The sequence below is a fragment of the Falco rusticolus genome, chromosome 7 (genome assembly GCF_015220075.1).
Source record: "Falco rusticolus isolate bFalRus1 chromosome 7, bFalRus1.pri, whole genome shotgun sequence".
NCBI classification, from domain to species: Eukaryota; Metazoa; Chordata; class Aves; order Falconiformes; family Falconidae; genus Falco; species Falco rusticolus.
Window position 1 is genome coordinate 453,216 of NC_051193.1, and position 26,440 is coordinate 479,655.

Consider the following 26,440-nt stretch of genomic DNA (forward strand, 5'->3'; position numbering starts at 1 on the left):
ATCAGTTCCCAGAGGAGACTGGGGTTTAGTGGCCTTGCTCGCTGGTGGGAGTCTGGAATCGCTCAGCTGACGTGGGCTGCTGAGGCACCTCTCGCCAGGTGCTGCTTTATGCCGTGTTTGAAATGGGTTGACCAGGGAGGATGGTTTCCAAAGGCTGTTGGGCAACACACAACAGCAGGGCAGTGGATAAGGAGCAGAGCACAGCCCTGTAACACAGATCTCCATGCCTAGATTTGTTCATTTTACCAAAACCCCAGCCCACCACCTCAAATCAACATACTCCACTTTATGACAGTGGCTTTGAAAGAGGAGCCAACCTCTCATCATGTGCTCCTTGTGCTACCAGCTTGGGATCTGCACCAAACTGGATCCCCAGCTTTCCCACAAAATCTGTCTGCTTCAGTGGCTTGGAGGATGAAGCCATTGGTTTCTTGCTGTAGAAACAACAGGCACCTGCAAATCTGGTTGCTCTCATTCCTGCAGCCAAAGGCTGGAGACTGTCAGGATGCCACAAAGATGTGGTGCATCTCACTTGTCCTCTTCTCCCTGCCAACAGCAGGCGAGGAGAGCCCCTTCCCTGCAGGAATGGGCCCCAGGGCTCAGGCATGCTGGGAGCATTGGGTACAGAGGCAGTGAAACAGGCAGTGCAAAGGGAACCCCAAAACAGCTTCTGTTCACACAACAAGAAAAACTAGAACTGGATCTGCCGCTGCCCTCTCCACTGTGGCTTCCGCCTTTGAAGGGCCCCACAGAGGGAGGTGCTCCTGCCAGGAGCCAAGGCACTGCTGCCGAGCACACATCCCGGAAATCCCAAAACTTCCAATTTTTAACACCATGCACCTTTTCACACCCTTGGGGGAACAGGTAAATGCTGAACCTACTTACAGAGACCACATGGACAGGACACAAGCTGGTCCAAGCTACCATGGCTACTGCTGAGTTACCTACCAGACAGAGCACCAACTGCTCCTGTCCTCTGGGTCTGCAGGATGGAGCAGAGGAGCACAGGCTGCGAGCCCCTCAAAAGCAGGGCCTTCTCCTGGGATGTGGCTCCTCCACAAAATAATCAGGCAGCGATCTGGCAAAGCCATGGCATGTCTGGTCACCCTTACGCCAGAGGGTGGTCTCACATGCAGCCTTTGCTTTTCTGACGTAAGATCCAGTCCCTGTAGAGCACAACCCCAGAGCTGAACCATCCGCTCCCCCGGCTAGTGAGGGGCTTTAACTCTTCCCCCTAGGTCAGGGCAGCTAAGAAATGCTCTGCTTGCAGCCGTAGGGTTTCTACCAAAAGTCTGGTTTCCTTCAAAGGAACATTCAAAGCTCAGGCCCTTCAGCTCCCTTCACCCTGTACACAAAGCAGGGTATTAATAGCCAGCCTGGAAGACCATAAAACTCTAAATACCTAAAGAGTTCCTATACCTTGAAATGTTAATGGTAAGCAAAAAAAGAAACTTTCCTGTTAGCAAACTGCTTGGCTCTGTGATATATATACACGGTTGCCTTCCTCCCCTCCAAGCCACAGAATAGCAAACAGCACTCAAAGCCCTAGAATGTTGCTCTACTTACAAGGCATTCTATAGATCTGCTCGTCCCCCCAGCACCTGGACGGGAGAGGCTTTGCCAGCACGCACCAGCAATTCTTGATGACTTAAGTTACCACCTCAAAGAGCTGACTGGCGCCTGGCCACCCTCTCCTTACAGGATCCTTTTCAGCCTCGAAAGCGATCTCCCCCGGCCCCCGGCCCAGCCCCAGCTCTTTCCTGTCCTTCCAAACCTCCCTTCCCTGCTCCACTGCTGGAGCTCACTCCAGCCCCGACGCACACACACACACCCCCCGGCTTTGCTCCCTTCTCCTTACAAAGGGCCTCTCTTGCCTAAGCCATGGCGGGTCAAGGGGACATGGGCGCAGAGACCTGGGGCTGCGTGTCCCCCTGGGGAGGGTGGGTCAGGATCCCAAGCTGGCAGGGCAGTGCCAGCTGGAAACACTTGCTTGAGCTGGTAGAATCACAGGAGCTGCGGCTCTTGGCACACACCATGCTCAGCGTAGGACGAGGACATTGCAGCCTCTTCGCCACACCACACCAGCCATGCAGCGCCCCAGCACCCACACCAGCTTCAGCACTACCGATTACATTTGGGTCACCCTCCCCCAGGGAACCAGCCCCTTTCAGACAGCACTCCCCACCATCAATGGACAAGCTGCAGGGTGGATGCAGCTCTCCCTGCTCCAGCCTGGCCGGCAATGGGCTTGAATCCAGGACCAAGCCCCAGCTCCAGGGTCCTCTTCCAAGGGCTGAGCCCAAGGACAGCGGCCACCAGCCATACGGCACACAGTTCCCTCTAGAACAAGCCACATCTATCTGTTAAACAGATGAGCCGGGCCGTTCCCAGTGCAGGAGGCAGTGTACCTGCATCCCAACGACTGGAGGGATGGGAGGGTGAGCAGAGGGAGTCTGGGAACGGTGCTCGTTTGCATTGCACCTGGGGAACAAAATCACAACACTGAATTTACATAGTTAATTGGGGAAGCGAGCTTCCCAGAATGAAATTACTTTCTGGTTTGGGGGGAAAAAAAAACCCAAAAAACAAACACAAAACAACCCACCACCACAACCACGGGATTTGTAGCCATAATGGTGCCTTCTCCACTCAGAGCAGCTCAGGTGCTCCCCCCAACAAAGTCCACTCTCATGCCTAACAGGAGCATGCGATCCATGTGGAGGATGGGGGAAACTGAGGCATGGAGGCTCCAGCATTCACATCAAGGAAAGGCAGCCAAGAGCCTCGATGGGTCCCTCTTGCTCCCTCGCCAGTGGACAAAAAGTGCTTTTGAGTTGTATCACAACCCAGCCCACTTGATGGGATGTAAAGTGTAGTGACCTTGATGTTGCAACCAGAATTAAAGCTTAAACCTGCAAGTAGGTGAGCTTTCCACATCATTCATTATGGCATGCTTCAAGAGACCCCAAGCAACCAAAGGCCGGACAGTATTTTAAAATAAATCCAGACACTTACCACGTTTTAAACCAATTCCAGTGTCAAGCATGGGGGAAACATCAGCATATATAAGCATGTGCCATTACCACACCTTATAAAAGCTTTGTGGTTAACGTCTTCCTGCAAAGGGATTTATCCTGTCTGCAGCTTGCTGGGATGGAGCCTGCACTGTTCAGCGGGCCAGGGGCAAGGCTGTGGGCATGGAAGGACAAGAGATGGAAGCACAGGCCCCACATACCCTCCTGGGTTGAGTGGTGCTGGCCAAAGTCACTGTGAGCCCTGCGAGAGGCTGGTGGTCAGGCAGAGCCCCCAGCCCCTTACAGCACAGCACCACTCTGAGCAAGTTCCCCATCTCCAGCCCAAGGCAGCACCCCCACTGCCCATGATCCCACCCGTCCCAGCAGCACAGCATGCCCACTTACACACCCATGCCAGCCCACAACCTGAGCTCACCCTAGAAAACCCCAAACACATTTATTTACATCAGATCAGTTCCCCAATCTGGTCCATGGGCAGAAATGACTAACAGGGACAGGAACAATTTGAGCAGATGTTGTCACCAAATACAACATATCATCAGGCTGCTGGTAGCTTTAAATCATTTTGGAGCCCAGTGATTTCTTTCCAGCCATGGGCTGCTCTCCCCTGCTCTCCGACTCCAGCTGCTGGCTCAACATCTACCAGACCTGAGGTGGCTTTCCTCTTGCAGCCCAATGAGGATTCAAGCTCCAGACATCAATCACCAGGAGGCAGGAACATCACTGCAATCACCAGCTGCCCTTTATCCCGCACAGGGGAGCTGCCTGCCATCAGCTCTGAACATCTGGGTGCCCTCTCACCCAGCACACCTCCAAGGTTGCCTGCACACAAGGACTCACAGGGAAGATGGACTTCACAACTCCAGCCTAAAGAATCCTCAAGAGCAGCAGCAGAGCAACACAGCACCGTGTTTGCACAGCAAACAATGGGAAAGCAGCAGCACAGAAGACATTGTGCCTGGGAAAAGGTGGCAAATCCCTAACAAACCAGCCTTAAAAGCAGAGGCAGGGGAAAGCAGGCAGCGCTTTGCTCCGCAGCCCTTTCCAGCAGCCTCCCTAGCTGCCACGTGGAGGAGCAGCTCTGCTCATTAGTGGGTTACTCCTGCCACACTCCCCTTGCATCAGCTCCCTGGCAGGGCCGCAGGTTTCGAAGCCTTTGGGGTCGTGCAGCACTTGAGACATGCGAATCTTCCTTTAAAGAAATCTCACTCAGGCAGATAAATGGTGCTGGGTAACTGGGGTCATTAGGCTAATAAGCAGCCACCACCAGCCTGGAAGCAAGGCAACACATACAAAAGAGTCTACCAGGCCAGTTAGCCTCCAAATCTGACCCATCTCAAGCAGTTACCATCTCCATCAGAGGAGAAATTGGGTCCATGAGTCAGCAGGATCAATCACCCGACAGCCTTTTCACCAGAACCTCTTATCAAAGCGTCAAGGGAGCAGATTTGCAGCTTGCTTACACCAAGGAAGCAGTGCAGGATCCCACCAAGGAGCCATCCCACGCCCACCAGCCTCCTCATTAGCATCCTGTCATTCTGCTCTAGTGCTTTGGGAATGAGGAGATGTTTTCTCTGCCTTCCTGGCCCAGCTCAGTTTCCTACTGCCATGTCCTTGATGGGGAGCCGCAGGTCCTGCTTCCCACCCTGGCAGAGACAGAGCTGCATTCAGCACAACCACCTATTGAACAGGACACAGCAGTGCCAATGGGTCAGACATCAAAACTAACTCACCCCCTTAACTAGTCCTTCCTAACGCTGCCAGCTGGGAAAGCAAACAGGGAGAGATGCAATTTTTCCTTTATAAAATCTTCAGAGGTGGTATCAGCTGAAACTCCCAGCCTGCTACATCCAGCGGTTATTAAAAAAAAAAAAAAAAAAAAAGCCCACATATAAATAACCTCTCAGCAGGAGCCAAAACTCAAAGACTAACCCCACAGTTTTAAGTGAACGAGGCCAATTTCCTCCTTTGTAGCTCTTGACACATGTTGGCTGCGTGCCCCCTTCTTGCCTTGTTCCTAGAGCAGAAGGCTCCGGGCAGCAGGTCCGGGACGATAAGGAAACAAGTGGTGTAATTCCCATGGCCTCCCCACACAGCCCTGTCAGCAGCTCTGGAGGCAGCTGATTCCAGCATGGCTGGAGAAAAAAAACCATGGCAAGAGGAGCAGGCACAAGCCGGCAGCTGCCTGCACCCTGCCACCACTTCCCTGAGCTGCCAGTGCTGTTCTCCAGAAAGAGCCAAGCCCTGTGGAGCAAGCGGTGGGAAGCAGCACAGGATGGCAGGAGCACAGCTTCTGCCTGGGGGGGTTCAGTTCAAGCAGGCCCCTACCCCAAGTGCTGGGGGCTTTCCTCATGCCGCAAAAATCCCTGGGGAAAACAAAGTGTAGGATTAATGCCAGGTCTGAAGGGATGGATGGAGCAAGCTTTGGAGAGCCTGTAAAGCAAAAACTGTTTCCACCAAAACACCTCCACTGGAAGTTTCTCCACCCAGACTGGCCCCAAGACAAGGAAAGCCATGCCAGGCACTACCCATCACATCTGGGTCAAAATCGCAAGCATGCCTTTGAAGCATGAGGCTGGGACCAGCCCACAACACCCCATCCTGGCTTAGTCCCACATCAAGCGACTCTGCTTCCTAAAGCACCATCTCCAGTGCAGAGGACGTCTCTTCATCCTCACCTCGATGGGAACCTTGGGTCGGAGCAGCTCAGGTCTTGCCAAAGCCTCACATCAAACGTCTTCACATCTGGGGTGGGAAAAGCTGTTTTGGTGCATTAGGTTTTTCTGCAAGCACAGAAGGTGCTTGGCACACAACTGGCTCAAGCCCTCGGCACGGTGGCTCCCTGCTCCCATGCCATTCCTCAGGGAGCTCAATGATCAAACCACATCTGAACCATTTTGTACGGCCGTAAGACACAAAGAGCTGCCAGTGGAGGGTGAGATCAAGTCCTAAAAGGATGCATGGACAGCAGAGCTGGAGGCTCTGAGCAAGGTGAATCAGCTGCACTGCTGTACTGGTGCACCACCAGCTAGCAAAGGAGGAGAGGACGAGCACTAAAGGAACATCAAGATGCTGGTAATGACCAGGATACCATGACAGAAGAGCCCTTCATACCCACCAGAAGGACAATGTAAGGCAGCAGCACAGGATTAGCAGCTACATGCCCACAGCCAAGTGCAAGGAGCTGCCACTGTGGTCAGGTTGGGGCCAAGCCCACAATGGTCTCCAGGCTCTACAGAGAGCATCATTCTCTTTGAGGTGCAAAGCCGGAAGCAAATGGAATATCCATCATATAGAAATGTCCCCAGGATGGCCATCTCCCATGGGGCTTGCAGCTAACAGAGCTACTGCCTTCCAGGAAGATCTCACCTCTTCAAGATGGAGTCATCCAAGCATCCCTTCACCCCAACCCACACCACTCCATACACCACCAAACCTCATCCTTCCCACCAAAAATAGGTGTGTTTTTTTTTAAAAAAAAAAAAAGTAATCATGCTTCAATTCCAGGTAGAGAATTAATGGGTGGGGGACACCTATCACCTGGAGGGGTCCTGCCATGTCCCAGTCAGGCTAGGACAGTCCCAGCTGTAGGAACAGTGCTTAAGACACTGTGCAGATCTGCCTCTATGGCTTTAGGGGAAGATGGTATGCACAGACTGCACTAAAGCCACACTGCTAACTGCTGGGCAAGACAGCGAGCAGCAGGGAGAGTCCACAGATGTATTTTTGGGGAGTATTTCTTTTTTGGCAGCTGCCACCAACATAATGTGGCCACCCCACTTCCTCCACTACCATCTGACATCCCAGCCGCTGCTCAAGCACCACCTCCAATGCCATGCTGTCCTCCCACAGAACCAGGTATGTATTTTCACACCAGTTTTGGGGCCTGTCCACTGCAGTGCCCCTCACCATCGGGCCACCCATAGCAGGGGACCTCTGCTTGGAGAACACGCAGGGCATAACCACACTGTGTGGGGGGGGGGGGAAATTCAGGGCGAAAAAAAATGCACTGGTGGCTTCTACCCCCTCTCCCGCAGAGGGACACGACCAAACCCACCCTCTTCACTGCTGGAAACCGCAGCGCACGTGACCCAGAAAGGCTTTTCAGAGGAGCCGAGTCTCCAGCGGCTTCTGTTTGCCTTTCCCTTGTTTGCAGCAGCGTTGCATCTGGACGCTCGTCAGAAGAGGAGGGAAAAAAAAACCACAAACAAAAAACACGCCCTTCTCCTGCTGAACAACCTCTCAATCAAAACAAAGCAGGAGCAGGAGCCAAGAGCTGGGAGGCTCTTTTGTTTAATGCTGAGCATCCCCAGCCAGGCCGGGCCACCCCACCGTGCGAGGAGCAGGGTGCAAGGGCAATGGCGCGGGCAGCAGGCCGGGATGGAGAGCTGGCAAGCGAGCACCCGCCGCCCCAGAGAACAGTCCCCAGGGCCAGCTCGGCCACATGAAAGCAGCCGGTGGGGCAGGCAGTGAAAACAGGCTTCCCAAGGCCGGCCGGCGCTGCTCCTCCATGCACGGCCATTTTGCTGAGCATGACTGCTCACCGAGAGCAGCAGTTCCCTCCCGACCACTGCTACCCCTCCAAACCAAACCCCAGCTCAGCTCCAGCCATCCCCAATGACCCACGGCTTGCTGCCCACCAAGTCGGGGATGGACCCCCTTGCTGGTCCACACGCTCCACCCACGAGTGCATCGGCACAGGCTCATTTCTCTCCCTGCTGCAAGAAGTATTAAATTCCCACTCCTGCCCCCCCCCCCCCCCCCCCAATAGCTCTGGGGGCTCCAGCAGCACAGGCTGATGGAAGGAGCTGCCCAGACACCAAACCAAAGTCAAAGGCAAACCTGCACTAGGTGCTCAGCCCACCCCTGAGACCCTGGAAGGTCTCAGCAGGGTTATGGCCAAGGGTTCCATCATGATCAGCCCCACCCCTGGCAAAGTTACTGCTTGTGTCCCACACACCAGTGGCATCAGGTTTGAGGGGGTACTTAAGCCATGGCGTGCTGCAACAGGAGGATGGATATGGCCAACATAACGTACCTAGAAAAAGGGTGTTTGAGATACTCTGTTTCTGGGAAGCAGTGAACAGAGGAGCCACGGGACCACACTAGCAAAACACGTTCCATTGAGCCCACAAGCCACGTCCACAGGCTCTGTCGCTGTGATGTCAGACACGGGAGCAAGGGTGATCTCACCCGTGGACACCACGCCAGCTTAAGCACCTGCTGACAGGAAAAGGCGTCTGAAAAAACCCAAAGCAAAGCTCTTCCCTACACCCAGCAAGGACTGGAGGACTGCAAAACCCTACCAGTGAGATATTCAAAGAGAACAAAAGCAGAAGGAGGGGCAAATGGCATGCTGACTGTAGCATCTAAGCATCTCGTCAAGGAAAAATCCTCGCTACTAAAGTGCTCTTTAATCCAGCCAAGGAGATACAACAAAGCCTCCTGGCTGGAGGCTGACTGCTTAGTGTGCACACATGTACAAGGAGATCACCTGCCCTGGGCTGAAGCCAGCGGAGGCAGAGACAGTCTATCTCTCTTCATCCCCAGAGGGAGACCAGCCTCCCTGTCCAAAACAGAAGCAGGAGCAGCACAGGGTTAAGCAGAGGACAAGCTGCCGGAGACCAAAGGCTGGGCTGAGTCACATTGTGGCTGTTCCCCTTTCGGTCTGAGCAAGTTTCTCACTTCCCAGGCAGGCAGGGTTTGTCCCAAGGCCTGCAGGAACCCATTGCCTTCATCCACCTGATGCACTCCCCGGAGGAGCTGTCCTCGCACAGCCGGCACACACCTCCACTCTTTGCTTGTCCTCTGGACTCCAACATGCTAGGTTTGGGGCATATCTGCAGCTTTCAGGAGACAGGAGGAGCTCAAAATCACAGCCCATCTCATCCCCTATATGCTCCACCCTGCCCCAACCATCAGCCCATCCTCAGGCTCTTTGAGAAATAAAAACTTCTTTCCCACCCCTTGCCATGCAGACACCTTCCTTCTCCTTGCCACAGCCTTCCCAACCTAAAGGAAGCCATCTAGCTGCCCTCAGGAGGCTGACGAAACACAGCTGTTTCCTCCTGAGCACAGACGTGACACATTTTCCTGCTGATCCAGACCTTGAATCACTTCTCAAAACAGGGCTTAACCTCCAGGCTGAGCCTTCATCAATGTGGTTGTAACTGAATCCAGACAAGTAAAATGGCAGAACCATTCTCACAGGGTATCTGTACAGATGATAAAATGGTTTAGGTTGGAAGGGACCTTCAAAGATCATCTAGTCCAAGCCCCCTGCCACAGGCAGGGACACCTTCCACTAGATCACATTGCTCAAAGCCCCGTCCAGCCTGGCCTTAAACAACTTCCTACCATGAGGCATCCACAACTTCTCTGGGAAACCTCTTCCAGTGTCTCACCACCCTCACTGTAAAACATTTTTTCCTGATTTCCAATCTAAACCTACCCTCTTACAGTTTAAACTGCTGCCCCTTGTCCTGTCACTGCAGATCTTCGTGAAAAGTCTCTCTCTGTCTTTGTCATAAGCCCCTGTCATATATTGAGAAGCCACAGTAAGGTCTCCCCCGCACCTCTCCAGCTGTACAACCCCAATTCTCTCAGCCTCTCTCCATAGCAGAGGTGTTACAGCCCTCAGACCGTCTTCACAGCCCTCCTCTGGACCTGCTCCAACAAGTCCATGGCTTCCTTGCACTGAGGATCTCAGAGCTGGATGCCATACTCCAAGTGAGGTCTCACGAGAGTGGAGGGGGAACATCACCTCCCTCCACCTGCTGGCCACGCTGCTTCTTATGCAGCCCAGGAGACAACGGCTTTCTGGGCTGCAAGGGCGTAGTGCCAGCTAATGTCCAATTTATCACCCACCACTGTCCCCAGGTCCTTCTCAGCAGGGCTGCTCTCCAACCATCCACCCTGCAGCCTGTGCTGACAGTGGGGACTGACCCGACCCAGGAGCAGGACCTTGCACCTGGCCTCGCTGAACTTCACGAGGTTCGCATGGGCCCACTCAAACCTGTCAAGGTCCGTGACGTTTGGTCCCTGTCTTCATAATCCCCACCTCACTTTGGCATTTCTACTTGCAGAGGGTTTATGCAGCTGCATCAGTGAAATAAAACTTTAATAGTAAAAACACAGGAAAAGCTATGCTGGGTACAACCAAAGGTCCAGCCAGCTCCTGTGCTGGCTTTGGCAGCGGCCAGCAGCAGATGGCTATGAAGGAACACAGTAGCCAAACATGCTGAGATATTTCCCAAACCATTTCCCCAAGCTCCAGCCCTCCTTGGGCTTTTCCCAAGCCAAAAGACACTGCCCTATAAACCCCCACCCCATCCCCGATGGGTTCCTCCTCCACAAACCCATCTAGGTGCCCCAGAGCACTGATGAACTTTCAGCACTGACAACTTTTTGCAGCAGCATTCAAGTCCATCATGCAAAAGAGCATCTGCTCCTCTTCCTGTTTTCATTCACTCTGGTTCTGCTGCCAGAAGTTACAAGGAAACAACACATCATCCCCACACCACTCCTTAATTTTACAGGCTTCAGTCACCTGCTCCAGGAGTCTTCCTCTTGACTGGAGGAAGCACCAACCTACTTAGCAGCTCTTCTCCCAGAGCCATCCCATAGCCAGCCATCCCCACCACCCTTATCTCTGTATATGCTCTATCTTTTTGCAGATGGAAGAAAAAAATGCATCTCAACAACATCTCATTGATCTCAGCAACTCTCCCAAATCCACTAAGAATTCCTTACCTATCCCTTCCTGGTGCCCAGCACTGTGATCTCCACCCAGAGCTAAACCCCCCCCCCCCTTAAGGGAGCCACCAGCTGCAAACACAGCAGTGCACACCCCGACACCCCCCCAGCCACTCTCCCGACACAGCACACGTTGACAGCAATAGGGCTGAGCCACCTTGAATGCACACACGCCTGTGATGCTCCCCTCGTGCACGGCAAACGTGTGGCTTCATGGGCACAGACATGCAACACCACGCATGTAACTCGGACGGAGGAGCTTCTGCTCCATGTGCACAAAGTTTTCCCCCATCCACCCACAGAAATCACATCAGCCACTGTGATGACTAAGAAACAAGTGAACTGAGCATCCACTCCAGTGGCCATATCCAGAAACAGCTGCACAGCCACCCAGCGCCAAACACCACTCAGAGGCACAGACAGCCATCCACCCCGCTGGCCACATGCCCCTGGCAGGGCTTTCTGCACCCCCAGTGATCTGGAAGAGCAGCTTCACCATCTCAGCATCGCTGCTGCATGTTAGTGGAGGAGCAACATGTAAAAAATCACCCACAGCAACCCACTGCCCCAAGGCTGGTCTCCACCACAAGTGGGACAAAGCCCACATACCAACAGCAGACCAAGAAATGAGACAGTAACTCCTGTCAACCATGCACCTTGTGCTTGCTTGCACACCCACACAGATCCCACATTTACTAACACGTCAAGGTCTCCTTCTCTGCGAATGATGCAACCAGACAGAAATAAATTCCTCCGGGAGCTGCAGGGAAGCACAGCATGGTGGCCAACAGACGCTGCCCTGTCCTGTCCGGAGCTGGAGCGGGCCCAGGACCAGGACATCACCTTCACCACCAGCCCAGGCTCCTCCAGCAGAGCAATAGGAGCTGAAGAGGCTTGGATCCACCTGGCACAACTGCAGCATCAAAGAACCCAAACCCCTGAGGGTACAGCAGGACAATGCCCTCAGACTCACAGCGACTGCAGGTGATTTGCTGGTGCACAGCTCCCAGAAGCCAGACAACAGATTGACCGGGGCTCTCCCATCACTGTGTCCAGACCCCAGTACATCATACAGCCTAACCATCTTCACACCAGAACTTGGAGGCACCGGCCATACATCAGCGCTGGCCCACAATGGCACAAGACAGACTGTCCCGCCATAAGCTCCTGCTCCCTTGTCATCCACAGTGGCACATCCCGGTGCAGGAGCAACCACCAGAGCCGAGTGGCAACACCACCTCCACCCACACTGCGACACCTTTCTTACCTTCTCTGACTTCACCTTCTTCAGCTGCCGGCACTCACTTTCCCCATCCTCCAGCTCAGACTTAACTCCCAAGGGATTGAGCGCAGCTCCCGTGTCAATAGCTATACTCCCAAGCTGCTCGGCAGCAGCAGGCTCTGTCCCCTGGCCCCCATCATACTGTCCCACCCTCACGGCCAGGGCCAGGGGCTGCAGCACGCTGGGCTCCTTCTCTACCGCAGCCCCCACACCCTCACTCCTTTCCTTCTTGTTTTTGGATGAGCCACCCTCCTTCTCCTTCTTGGAGCCGGCCACACTGCGCGATGCTTTGGCCGATTTCTCCGAGCCCTTCGGGGTGACAGCAGGCACCAAGCCACCTGAGTTCGCGCCATCCCCAGAGCGTCCTTGAGCCTCCTTCTTGCCAACAGTTCCCTCGTTGGGAGTGAACAAGGAGGTCCCTGGGGTTGGTTTGCCACTGTCCTTGCCACTCTTGCTCCTTTTTGACTTGGATTTGCCCTCCTTGCCCTGCGGGCCCGGCACCGGACTCACAAACTTGATGTTATCCGGTAGGGTTGCCACCGCATTGGGTGCCGGGAGCCCCATCTCTTTGGAGCCCGACATTTCCAATTTCTGCTGATCCTTCTCCAAATCAGCATCCAGGTCAATGATGAGATTTCCTACACCAATGTCCCACTCATCCCCGCTGTCGTACGTCTCAACTGGGTTCGCATCAATTCCTTTCCCTCCGGAAGCTCCGCTGCTCAAGGACATCTTAGAGTTAACAGCCCCTCACGGTTCAAGGCTCTTCCCTGCCTCCACACCCTGGGGGTCACCTACATCCTTGGGGGGCTTCCGGCGATCAGGGTCTTCCCAGGTGACGGCATCGTTGCTGGAAGGGAGAGCAAAGAGAACAGCGTTACACACAAAGAGCACCCAGCAGACAGATCTGCCTTCATCGGCAGCCACCAGTGCAGGCAGGAGAGGTCCTGGGCAGGATGAAAGCCCCCAACTTCCCAAATCCCCCATCACACAGTGCAAGGCAGCAACCTCCTGCCACCTGAGGCCGGGGACTGCTCCACAGCCATCCCCGCAGCAGCAGCCACCTGGCACCAGTCCCCTCAATCAATACCAGCCCTGGCAGGTCACGGCTCTCGGCTCCAACAAGACATTACTCACACGTTTCCCCGCTCGCCATTTCCCTCTGAATTATCGAGCGCTGCCCCTAGGAGGGAGGATTGATTCCTCTCCTGCCGATGCCACCCGGGGGGAGGGCTCCTCTCTGCACCAGCCTCACTGTGAGGGACAAGAGCTGCTCGACGGGGAAGTCGAGTGCCTCGGTGGGAAATAAATCCCAAGCTTCAGAGTGCCTGTGACACTTGGGATGCGTCAGAGCGGTCACTGAAGGCCAAACTGCAGCAGGAAGCACAAGGTTTCCATCCCACACCTCCAGACAGCAGAAGACAGCACCCGGCTTTAGGATGTTAAACCACCACCGCCTCCAGCATGACGAGCCATGTAGGTGGCTTTGAACAATGGGACACCGAGATACAGCTGCACAGGTACCCAGTCTTAACTGGAAAGAGGGGCATCAGCCCTACTTGCCTGCGCTGTGGCCAACCCCAGCTAGCCCAAAATGTCTCCTCCCGGCTTCCCAGCCCTTTGCCTTCCCCACTCCCAGAGGCAGCGACAGGGGGAGGGAAACAAGCAAGACACCCACGCACAACAAGCAAGACACTCACGCACAACCTGAAAAAGCCTGGAGTCACTTGCTGAGGTTAGCTCGTGGCAATTACACTGACAAGACATAATTAACACATGGAACAGCTTCTTCCCAGCAGCCACCCAGCCAGCTACTTGGTTCCAGCTGCCCGCTCTCCAGATCCCTTAAGGAATCCTTGACCACCCATTTGGACAAAGCTCCTCTCCAGCAGTACTGTCATCCCTTTCCTCATCGAGCTCCCGGCCTGCTGGCTCCTGGTACTATTTATGAGCAACACTTCAGAAACAGGTGACTTAAAGCGAAACGAGACAGGAAGAACGAAAAGAAAAAAAAACCAAACACACACACACAAAAAACCCCCACCACACATGTACAAATTTCTTCAAACCCCAGCAGGCAGGAGCCTGGAAAGCAGCTTCACGGTGCGTTTCCAGAGATGCAAACACTGTAAAAATGCCAGGGATTCTTTCATCAGACAGGCTGCCGCAGCCAGACCATTTTCCATCTGCTCCCCACAGCATCCTCGGCTCTGTACAGCTAATAATCCACTCTCTGACAGGTCATTACGGAGATTTTTAACCCCAGGAGCCAGTGGCTAGCATGCAAGCTGGAAATGAAAAGCACTGACCTCCCATTTCAGCGGCAGAGAAAGTGCCGAATCAGGAGATCACTCTGTGCACCAGAGTCACTAACAGCTTCCCAAAGCTGCCCTGCCTGTTTCTGTCACTGCCACCACCTCCTCCTGGTGCCCCAGCAACCTGCCCCCCAGCCGCGACCCCCACCAATCTGCTTCCGAACCGCCGATGGGGCCAGCAACCATCTCATCTCTGCACGGCACAAACCTCCCCGGCTGGCACACGCTGCCACAGCCAGCTCCCTTTGTGCTGTGGATCTGCAGCGATTCCTTTGTCGGGATGGGAGAAGTCGGTAACGAGGTGGATGAACCAGAACTGTAGCTGGTAACAGCCCTTTCCAGGCGTAGCATCCAGCCACAACCCTGTGGGACAGGCACTGGGGACACAGCACTGCTGCACAGGACCAACACCAGGAGAGGATGAGGCTTAGCCTCCCACTCCAAGCTGCCCACCCAAGGCTGGAGCATGCAAAGGGCTCAGATCAGAGGGACATATGGACGAGGATCTGGTCTCAGAGCTGCAGCAAAGCGACAGACAATCCACAGGATTGTATTGCAACAGGCACAGCACCACCCGCTCCACAGAGCACCTCTGTGACGCCGGCTTGGGCAGCTCTCAGCTCACACTGGGAAACTCACCTTGCTGTTTTAAGTGTGCATATATACATGCACACACACATATATATAAATATTATTTTTATATATGAAATAAGGAGAGCAGATGAGCGGGATTTTGGTCTGAAACTATGCAAACAGCAGCAGCGCTTGCCAATTCCTACCACAACAAAAGGAAGAAGGAGCCCAGAAGTCAGCTGAGTCCCCAGCAATTAGAGAGCCAGGAACAATCAAAGGGTTAGAAAACAAGAGGAGAAAAAACATTCACCCTATGGAGGAGGCATCAAGGGAGCCTGAGCTCTGCTAATGCAGAGGGAAGGGAACCGCAAACAGGACAGACAAGAACATGCTGGATTTGCAGGAGTGGAGGAGAGGCATGTGTAGCAGGAAAGGAGTGGGGCAGGGAGCCCGAGACATGCCACCGCAGGAAGAGGGACCGGCGCAGGGATCAGCCCTTTCCAGCCCAGGGCTGAAGGCTAGGACCCCAGTATAAGATCTGGGGGGATCACCTAAACATCATCCATTCCATGCAGCAATAAAGTATTTCCCACAGCTCAAACAGCCCCTCCCTGAAGCTCCCACGCCGATTCCCCATTTCTTTTCTCCAAAGAGCCACTCTCGCAGGTTCAATCTCTGCAGCCAGAGGAGTGTTTTGGGTCTCTCTCCCAAGCAAGGCCCCCAGGGACCCCCGACCTGCCATGTCATCGCTATTTCAGGTGGACCGGAACCCCTAGCTACTGCAGCCCATGGTCCAGAGAAGGAGATCCCTTTCCCACTGCCTGGTTTGCCCAAGCTGGAGAAGCACCAGGTGATATCCAGATCCTCCCCGCTCTCCTGCCAGGGGGAGTAATGCTGCCACAAATCACGGCATCTCAGAAAACAGACTGATGAGATTAATTCAGCTATAAACGTGTCCTTCCCCTTACCTCCTGCCATCGCGGGATTGATCCCTGCACAACATGAAAAGCATGTGCTCACTTGTTGGCCTGGAGACCTGCCAACAAAGCGTTTTAAGAGCAGTCCTGGAGCGCAGATCCTACAAGGAGACAGCTTTCTGCTTGGGAATGCTGCACACACAGAGCACCAGACATGAATAATTCAGCTCCATTAGGTGCCAAGACCTCTACAATCCGCATCTATGGGCTGGGACGGAGCCAACCGTATTAAGAGACAAACCTGAAAGTTCACTTTTGGAGCTGCAAACACACCTAGAGAAAGCTATTCAAACAGAACAGCTCACCTTCAAAAAGGGAGCAAGGAAATCACACAAGCCCCGGGCTCTTTGTGCTAAAACATGCACAAGATGCTCAGCCGTGCCACTCTGACTTTCTCTACCAGTTACCAGAGGCCAAGAAACCAAAGCGGGGAAGAGCTGAATGCTCAAGGGCAGAGAGATGCAGGAGAAAACTCTTCTGGCAGCACCCAGCCCACACTAGGGAGACTGTCTCATACCCATGTGCTCCAGCCTGCAGCACTCCAGGATCAGCCTCTGGTGGCTTCCAGAAATGACTGACTGCAATTTTCACCCTGATTAACTTTCAGGAATGCCCGCAAGAAGGAGCGGCAAAGACCAGGGGCGGGGGGCAGATCTCCAGGACACAGCATTTCCTCCGGGGGGGCACAGGGCAGGGGGCAGAGCGTATCAGTGAGGTGCTCACCCCGCCAGAAGCGACCCTGGATAGGCAGTGGAACCCCCGCTCCCGCACAAGGGAAGGCACAGCAGCACCGGCACTGGGCAGAGCATCCCTGGAAGCAGCGCCGGCCACCCCACTTGCCCAGAGCCCAGGGGTCCCCGTGAGCCCCAGGCCCGCTTTGCGAGGCACGAGGGGCCGCAGCGCCCAAGCCCTTCCTCCTGCTGCTGGCAGCCAGCCGGCGGCTCTCCCCATGCCCTGCCTCCACACAAGATCCCTTTTTGTTTCCTTTTACGACTAAAGAAACCCAGGGTGCGGGGGAAACATGCCTGCCTTTCCCAAGCTGCCGCCCTCGCTCCCCGCTCAGCTCCTTCCACCACATTTGTAATCCCCCAGCTGGGCTTGTTTGGGTTGGATTTTTGTTAAGTAACTCCCATGTCTTTTCTGCAGATTTCTTTTTAAGATGTTCCACTCTCTCCCCACCCCCTCTCTCTAGAGATGGGGGAGAAAAAAAAAAAAAAAAAAAAAAAAAAAAAAGAGAAATGTTGAACGCAAGCCAGCTGGCACACACAAGAGGAGACGGAGAAATCTGCACAAAGGAGCTTCCTCACTCACTTGCTGCTTTCAGCTCAAGAAATCGTGCAGGGGAGGAGGGTTCGCTCTCCCCCATACATCAGTCAAGCCACCGCAGACAAAGGAGATTTACCATGACACCCTCCAGAACTGCCACCCAACGGGGCCAGGATCCCTCAATCGCCTTCACCCGGCAGGAGTCTGAGCTGTTGCAAAACACGCCAAAGTGCAGGGCTTCAAAACAAGCTGTTCAATGTGGAATTAAGCAAGATTTTGAATGGAGGAGCTGCGCTCCCGCCTCCTCGCTCACACAACGCCAGGAGACCTTTGGTGGCTCTCGGGGCTGAGCGGGCCGTCACTGGTGAGATGCCAGGAGAGAGAAGGCTGAACCCAATTTGAATAAAATGGAGACACCCTTCTTTTTTTAATATGGAGGTGCACCCCATCAAGACTACATCTTCCAGCATGCAATGCAGCCAGAGCACCTGGAGAGACGTCAAGAAACTTATGCTGGGACTCCCAAGTTTCTGTAGGATGAGCCTTGACACTGGAGATGAACCTGACACAGGGCAGCGCTCAAGTCATGAGTCATTTGTTGGCATCCTTGAGAAAACCCTGAAATATTTCAGTCCAGGCATTACAAAAGACGGATGAGGTCACTGGAAGAGGCTGGAGATGGAGAATGATGGGAGATGTAAGCAAAGACCTCTTTGGTGCAGGGGTGCCCAGGCAATCACTCCACCTGGAGCAAGGCTCAGGACATTTATCAGTCACAACACTCACCCACTACTAAAGACACAATCAAGCCTCAACTTCACATTCACCATCAGTGAAAAGACGCAGCTCGGATCAAAATTCAACCTCACATCCACTGCCATCCGCTCATGACCTTAAAACACGACCTTTACAGCAACATTCAGCAAGACTACAGCACACAAAGGAGTCCAGCAAAACTGTAGATACAAGATAAGGGCACACGGTGCCAGATCTCAGCCTGGCTGTGTTTGAAGAAAACACTTCACCAGATTAGCTACAACTCAGTTTTTTCTTATTGGCACTTCTTTAACCTTGATGCCAAACAGGCACTGAGGAACAACTCAGTCTAGGGCTGAAAAACCCAACACTCTTGAACATGGCTCAATAGCAAAGCTGCCCTCACCAGACCCCCTCACTTCCCTCAACTCCCAACAAGCCAAACATCACCAATACACAAAGCATACAGAAAGGCAGAAAACTAAAAGGATGAAATGTTTCAGGCCTTCCTTTTAAAACATCACAAAATGGGGGGAAATGGAACAAGTTTCTCTTTAATCCTCCCACCACTCTTGGAAGCATCACCACCAAAGTCCCAATTTTTCATTTGTTCATGCCTCCAGAGCCTGCAGTTCTTCAGATTTACAATTATTTGATTTTGATGTCTCTCAACCCTCACATTTTTTTCAAGCTACCTACCTCTGTACAGAATAAAACACGACTCACATTTCCTCCACCAACACACAAGGAAGTCCAGAGCTTCATATTTCAAGAAAACTAATGGCAAGAGAAGCATCACTCAAGTGCGTGGTCCCAGCTCAAGCAGGAGGCACATAATACCTACAGACCCATACGAAGGCACCAAATGTCACTTAATTTCGTTCCCATGAAGTACAGCAGGCAAACATCGCCACCTCAGCGTGCCTACTTGCTCTCTGCTGGAGTCAATTCTCTGATGGGAAGCTGAGCTTTGCACCATCACTACACGCAAGTGTGAACATATGTGTCAACACGACCCCAGCTGTAGAAGAATAGAGCAAACCAGGTTGGAAGGGACCCTGAAAGGTCACGTGGTCCAACCTTTCACAGGAAAGAGAGCCCAGATGAGATTATCTACCGCCCTGTCCAGTTGCATCTTGAAAACCTCCCATGATGTAGACTCGCTGGAGGATGTGGACCACATCCCTATGGAGGTTGTTCCAATGAACAATTGTTCTCACCATAGAAGTTTTTCTTATGTCGAGATGAAACCTCTCCCGTGCAACTTGTATCCGTTGTCCCTTAACTTCTCCATGTGGCTCCCCGTGAAAAAGGGAACCTTCACCCTCACTGTAGCTGTCCATGAAGCCCAGTGACTTGCCTGCCTGCACAGCCCTCCTGCAGAGAGCTGACAGACCTCCTGCCAGGCAGCAGCTAGGTTTGCAGGAAAGGTCACAGTGGTGGGATAAAGCAGCAGCACAGACAAGAGGAGCATCAAGCACAGCCAGGGCAGATGAGAGTCGTGTCAGTGCTTCATTACAACTCTCGCGGCACTGTCCTGTGCAAGGCACGTCCCCTTCCCGAGCCTCTGCTGCAGAGATGAGCAAGTAGCAGCAAGGCTCAGGCTTGGCTTGTTCCTCTGGACACCTGATGGACCGTAGCCTGCTCATCCAAAAATGCCAGGCTAGACTTCTTCCAGCAAGTGTGACCTTGCAGACTTCAAAATCTCTGACAGCTGAAAATGGTCAAGAGCTTTATCAGCAAGCCCAGCACACAGATCCGCATCCATAAGCATAAAGTGGTGCCCAGAGCTCTTTAACACTCAGCTGTACTGGGAGGGAGGAACTGAAAAACACACATGCATGGGAGAAAAAGCATTCAGTGGGTAAGGTAACAGAGCCAGCTTCCTCCCTGCAAGCTTAGCACTCGCATCTATCCTGAATTAGGGATACCCAGCAGGGATTCACCCCTCACTGTTGTGTGGGCACACTGGAAGACACCACCATGTGCCTGTCATGACCAGACCCGCAGCAATGGTTTAACACAGCCCCATCTTCACCCAAAGCCTGCATCACCCGCGATCCCCATGTGCCACCCTGCACAACTGCAGGTGTCACGGTGTCACAGGCATGTGCCACACAGCAGGTGCCTGGCAGGCATGGGCACCACAGAGCAGAGAGGCATCACCACAGGGTTTGCCTGTCGAAGGCTGACACACAGACCATTGGCAGCTACATGGTGGCAAAAGCAAAAAGCAACCCTGTGAGCAATAACTGGCTAGGATTAACTCAGAAGTGCTTCAGATGAGTCTAAGCTAGACAAGTCGGCAAGCTATGGCTCACCGGAGGTGCTGCTGGCAGCACCAGACTCAGCCCCAGTGCTCTACTGCCACTGCAAAGCCCATTCTTGTTGAACCCAGCCAGCCATGCCGCTGCTGGCTGTTGCCAAAAATAACATTAAACACTCAAAACAGGACATTTGAGCAAACGTTTGGCACAGAGTTCTGCATCGCAATGCTTCCCATAGGGACAAACCTGGAGGGTGATTGTCCCTCGAGCAGAGCTGGCTTCCACCAGTAAAGCGGAGCAGCCGTGTGGATTTAAGACTGGTCTGGTTACACCCTTGCTAACCCCAACGCAGAAGCGAACTGATTTACAAGAGGCTTAAAGAATATCTGAATCAGTGGCCTGTCCTCATGCACAGCCTAGAGAGCGCATATAAAAATAACCAGAAAGGCTTACAAATTTCAGATAAAGCTCCGCGCAGGCTGGAAGACTGCCAACAGCCTGAGAAAGTCAGCAGCAAGAGGAAGCAGCAAGATGGATGTGACCAGGAAAGATCCCCGAAGCATCAGTCACAGAGATGGGAAGAAAGAAGAGCTGGCAAAGACCAAAGACAACCAATGGGCATAAATAACTGCTGTAGTAAGTGCTGGAAAACAGCAGCTCACCCTTTTCTCCCTGCTTGATCAATGCCATCAGCAGGGTTGCAGAAAGGTACCCACCGTTTTGGCAGCAGCCCGAGCTCCTGGGCATTGGTGGGAGCAGAGCAGGCACCTCTGAACCCGCTGTTTGTACCCTTTCCTTTAGGGGCTTTGGAGGTGGCGTGGCTCCTCGCCTTGATCCCGGCCACCCGAACCCCGTGGTGGTCCCAGTCCCAAGCTGGGGCTCTCGTGGTGGCAACGACAAGGGTTTCCAATGAGGATCGTCCTCCATGAGAAAGGGAAACCATCAGCTGCATTGGCAGGCACAGGGAGGGCTCTGTGCAGGTCAGTGTCTCATTTCTGTCCTCTCCATCCAAAGGAAGAGCACCAGAGTGACCACAGCTGAGCTATGCCCAGCTGAGCAGCATCTCCCAGCCACGGCCCCACCTTGACAGGAGAGGGTGGACAGCAGTGCAATTTGGAGAGGGTGGACAGATGCTTGCTTACTCACCCCCAGGTTGCTCCCAGGGAAAGAAGAGCTTCTGGGCTTTATTTTTTCTTTTAGGAGAAGAGCACGCAGGCAGTCTTGGCCATTTCCCAGGTTTCAGAAGAGGACAAACATCTCTCTGCTGCTCCAGAAACGAAGGAGCCGCCACTTCACCTATTAAAGCCTTTAATTCCCTTCATTCAGTAACCAATTAGGGCACCCTGGCTACACGAGCTAAGGCATCATTTGCAGCAGAGGACCGTACGTGCAGCTGTAATCTCTCTTGCTGTCAAACCTCAGCCTGGGAACACTTTAGGAAAAACAACCAGACTGGAAGTAAAGGAGGAGGGAAGGCATACACAGACAGGGACAAATGCAAGCAGAGTGAGTACCACACCAAGAAATCCCTTTTATTTTTTTCTCCCTGGGAGGGATAATAAATAGGTGTATTTCACAGATTAATAAAGCACATTTGCAAAGCTATGATATACATCAGAAAGTTGCTAATTCACGCTAATGACCCATTGCAAATTGCTGAATTTTGTGAATTAGCCAGCATGCAAAGGAATACAATAAAAACCAGCAAGAACCATGCATCAAAGTGTACTTGGCTTGTTTTGGTAGCAGTAGCTCACTTTTAATTACTTGTGGCAATAGGTATGGAGGGAAGGTAGAGATCAGACATGAAACCCCCAAAAAGCAAACTGGGAATTTTCACGACAAGAAATTTCACCATGGCATCAGCTACTAAATCTTTGGGGAAGAAGCAGTAATTCTCGTGGAGCTTAGTAAGACTATACCTCTTCAACTGAATTCATGGCGGTTAATGTTAGCCAAGTCATTACACACCTCATTTTCACTCCTTTAAAAGCTGCAGAGCAGATCCTCCCAGGCTGCCCCTTCTCTCCACTGGAGCAAGCACCGGATAACTCAAAGCCACATCTTTGGACTCGTCTGAACCAGGAACACTCCATTTAATCAAAACCACAAATGGGCCCAGCAAATTTATTAAAATCACTCTCATACTACTTGGTTTTTTATCACTAAATTGGTGTAGCACACAAAGAGACGAGATGTCATACGTGATGTAGCACTGTACAAAGATATCACCCTTCCAGACATCAGAAGAGTGGACAGGCAGGACACAGCTCGGAGGGAAATCCAATGCCACAAAACCTTCGAGCCTCTGCACGTGCTTAGGGCAGGAGCATAAAGGGACAACATTATCTTTCCCATTTTCTTTCTTTTTGCAGCCCACAAAGAAGGAAATTAATTGTAGAAGTTGAGCCTTATATACAAAATATCAAGATTCTCTGGAAATTACCCTTATTCATCCACAAAAATGCACTCACATCTTTTATACCCCTTCTCTACACACACACCCCCCTCGCACAACATCTGAGCTGATGCTTAAGCAGCTACATCAGTAATTTTTCTGTATGTGAAGGACACTCAGCTGCAGCAAAAGCAAAACCACCTCTTGACCTCATCTCAAAACCTGATTTTTCACCAAAACCCAGGAGTGAAATAGGTGTTTCCTTTAAAGAAATTATATAAATTAAAAAAAAAAAAAAGAAATCACACAAGCAACTAGAGTCACAGAGTAAGTTTCCCAGATGGGCAGCCCTTCCCTATTTTCTCTGCTGTAAGACTGTCAGAGCAGAACCTCATTCCTTCCTGTGAAACCACATCACACCACAAGGCACTGATCCTCATTAGCAAGGAAGCACGTCTGATATAACTGCACAGCAAAAGAAGCCACATCCTAGTTGGATCTTCTTTTCTCCCTTCCCCAAAACAAGCAGCACCCCTTCCTCACCTGAGCCAACCAGCACAGGGAACAGGGAGCAGACCAGCTGCTGCCAGGGTGGCCAAAGCTCTGGTTCAGCTGCTACTGATGAACTCCCAGGGCAGCTGCATGCTCTGAGCTGCCTCATGTACCCACCCTTGATTCTAGAACAAGACCCTTCACACCAGGTGAGCTCCTCAACATACCCTCCTACATCCCCAAAACCCTGCTGGAGTCAGGCGCCCCCATGCCACCAACATCATCTCCCTCCAGCTGCTACCACACAGCACACGCATCGAAATTACCACTTCCCAAATAAGCCAGCAAGCTCATGGAGAAAGGACTGGCTTCCCCATACCCAGAGAGCCCACGTGCACTTGACGTGTGCCCATGAAGCATCAGAAGCAGCTTCACAGGAGAACCTGCAGGCAGCCCAGGCCACCTCCAGGTGCTTCAGGGGACTTTGGTGCTTCTGAAAACCCTATCCACAAACGACCATCCGCTGCAAATAAATATGGGGCAAGTTTGGGAACAGACCTGTGACTCTCCTCACCAGAGGTCAGGGAACTTCAGCCATATTCTGCAGCAAACCTCAATATAAACATGGACCTCACCTTCAGCTCAGTGGGAAAGCCACCCATCTCCTGCAGACTACCCAAATCTGACTGCTTGTTGCATTCACTGTGTACATGCAACCCAGCACGGTTAACTGTCACCAGCCCCTGGCCAAGGTCAGCTGCGGCATCACTCTTTGGTAGGGAGCCCGCATGTGACACGATCCCCGCGAGCATCTGCTGCTCGCTGCCTGTCCCCGGCAGGTTCCCTGCCTCCAGCTGGGGAAGCCAGCCAGAAGCAGCAGTGTCAACACTCAAAGGGCATAGCTGTGCACGCACACTGTCACACTCCCCGAAACAACATACCTGGGACCATAAATACCATCTTATTTACCATAATACTCTGGCTAAAGGGGACAACGAGGCTTACTGCATTACATCTGGGACTAGTATTGCATCAGTGCCCAGAGGCCCTAATCTGAATCTGAGCCCTGCCACACCAGGTGCCCCGGGACAGCAGCAAGGTGCATCCCTGCTCCCAGCCCCTCCAAGGTCGACAGCAACGCCATGCAGTCCAGCTCCTCCTCTTCCCTCCACGAGCAAGCAGAGAAAGATCCCTTTTTAGGCAACACACACTGAAGAAATGCCAAGTAAATCACAGTGTTAGGCACAACACACAACTCTGGTGCCCAACCACCCTTCCATCGCGGCCAAGCCTGAGGAGCATGACCCCAGCCACGGGTCTCCAACCTCTGCCACGACATGGACTCATGGACATCGACTCTGTTTCAGATGGGGTACCCACATGCAAGTGCTAGAAAGATAAGGCAGCTTCTAGTTTTCTTTAATTTATGGACTTCAAATTAAAAAGATACTGTAAATATAATCTGGAGGATTCAGCGCAGCTCTCAAAGAGAATAAACCAGACAGAGTGAACTCTGGTCCTTCCTTCTTGTTCATACGTAATAAAGATACACGACCTGTTAGGTAGCTCCAACACAGCATGAGAACCCCTCAGCTGCCTTTACACCCTGTGAGCCCTTTCTTCCTGAAAAGGCAAATTTTCAGCTCACCTAATGGTTTAAAGGGAAAAAGCGTTAAAGGCAGCAGAAGCAGATGCTGTGCCCACTGACATTCGACAAGTCGGATGCAGCGAGCGTGAGGGGACTTTGCAGCCCTGCAACTGCAGAGGGATTATTTGCAGTTGCCACACAGCCCGCGGCACAGGGCTACAGACAGACAAACGTCCCTTATTTGCAGGAGCTTCTCCCCAGGAAAGGAAGAACACTGTTCTCAGCACGCGCAGAGACACCTACGTGTGTAGACACTCACACACCAGCCCCTCCAGCTAACGAGCAGCCTAATGGCGACCCACAAAACACACAGACCCGCCACTGGAAACCAAGTCCAAGTGCCCAACTTGAAAAACGAAAGAAAGAAAATCCCCGTGTCCTGGCCATACTTTATTACAGATCATTACAACCTGCTTGATAATTAATTTCCTCTGGTGGCTCTAACTGGCTCACAGCCCTTGTCCTGAATGCGAGGCCAGTTTAGGTGAAACATTAAATCCTCATCCTTTCGCACCACTGAGACAGCTGTGCTCCCAGTGCTGCACATGTCTCCCTTCCTCAGTGAGCTCTACCCCACAGGGAGAGAAGAAAACCTTGCCGGATGAACGAGGGCATAAAAAGGCAAGGATTTCTGTTTTGAGATCGAAACAGCTTCAAAATAATAAATTATATATTATTTCTGGTCAAGAGCTAATCAATAAAATACACTGACTGGATTTTCTGAGTGCCATGCGTGTGTGGTCATATACTGCCAACAAAGAGCTAGAAATGTGCAGCATAATCCGGTGCTGGAGTCATCGCACAAAGCGTGGCAATAGGTTTTCCTGAAGATGTCCAGGCACGGAAGGCTGCGAGCACCCACGCCGCCCCTGTGCATGCCGGAACCCAAAAGCCAGCTCTGATGCCGGCATCCTTAATTCTTCTGCAGGGAGTAAAAAGGATCGGTGAGTTCCTCGGCATGTGCCAGGACAAACGCGTGTCTTAACACCTCCTCCAAGGGAAAGGGCCTTCCCAGAAAGGGGGAAAAAGGAAAGGGAAAAAACCCGGCTGGGAGATGGAGGGGAGCCTGGCCTCGCTGAGCGGGCCGAGCCGGTGACCTTCCCGGCGCACGCCGGGCCCGAGCTCCACGGCAGGAGCGGTGCCCTCTCCGCTCCGTCCCGCTCGCGGGATCCAGCAGCCCTTACGGGACGCCCGGCCGGCTCGGCCACGTTGTCACTGACCGTGTCGCCCCCGGGACCGGCCCCACCAGCAAGGGCTCCGGCGTGGCGGCTCGGCCGCTCGTCCTGTGGCACCGGGGCACCCGGCGGCCCCCCCGGTAGCAGCTGAGGGGGCCGGAGCCCGGAGCCCGCTCCGAGGGACTGCGCCCGCCCCCCCGCCGCGCACGCACAGCCCGTGCTCCCCAAACGCCTTTGGGAAAATGCGACCCCGGGAGTCCCCCGCGAGGGGCCGCGACCCCCCACGGCACCCCGAAAGGGCTGGGGTGCAGCACCCCGGGGGAAGCAGCCCGCCCGGGGCACCCCAGGCCCCTCGCCTCCCAACCCTCCGTGCACAGACGGGGGAGCAAGAGGGGGCGACTCCCCCGCCCGGCCACCGCTGCCCCCTCAGAAACGCATCCCGCGCCCAGCCACCCCCAGACCTGCCCCGGCGGTGACCCCGCACGCGGGGGATTCCCCTCC

The 26,440-nt window shown here is 53.2% G+C and overlaps 1 protein-coding gene across 2 annotated transcripts in view; it reads right to left on the bottom strand.

Moving 5' to 3' along the window:
- ZNF609 (zinc finger protein 609) overlaps positions 1-26,440 on the bottom strand; it is a 74,486-nt gene that overhangs the window by 44,573 nt on the left and 3,473 nt on the right. For both annotated transcript variants that reach the window (XM_037396256.1, XM_037396255.1), the window contains exon 2: positions 12,058-12,922. In XM_037396256.1, the coding sequence (XP_037252153.1) occupies positions 12,058-12,804 (747 nt within the window). In that variant the 5' untranslated portion in view covers positions 12,805-12,922. The remainder of the gene's footprint in view (positions 1-12,057; positions 12,923-26,440) is intronic.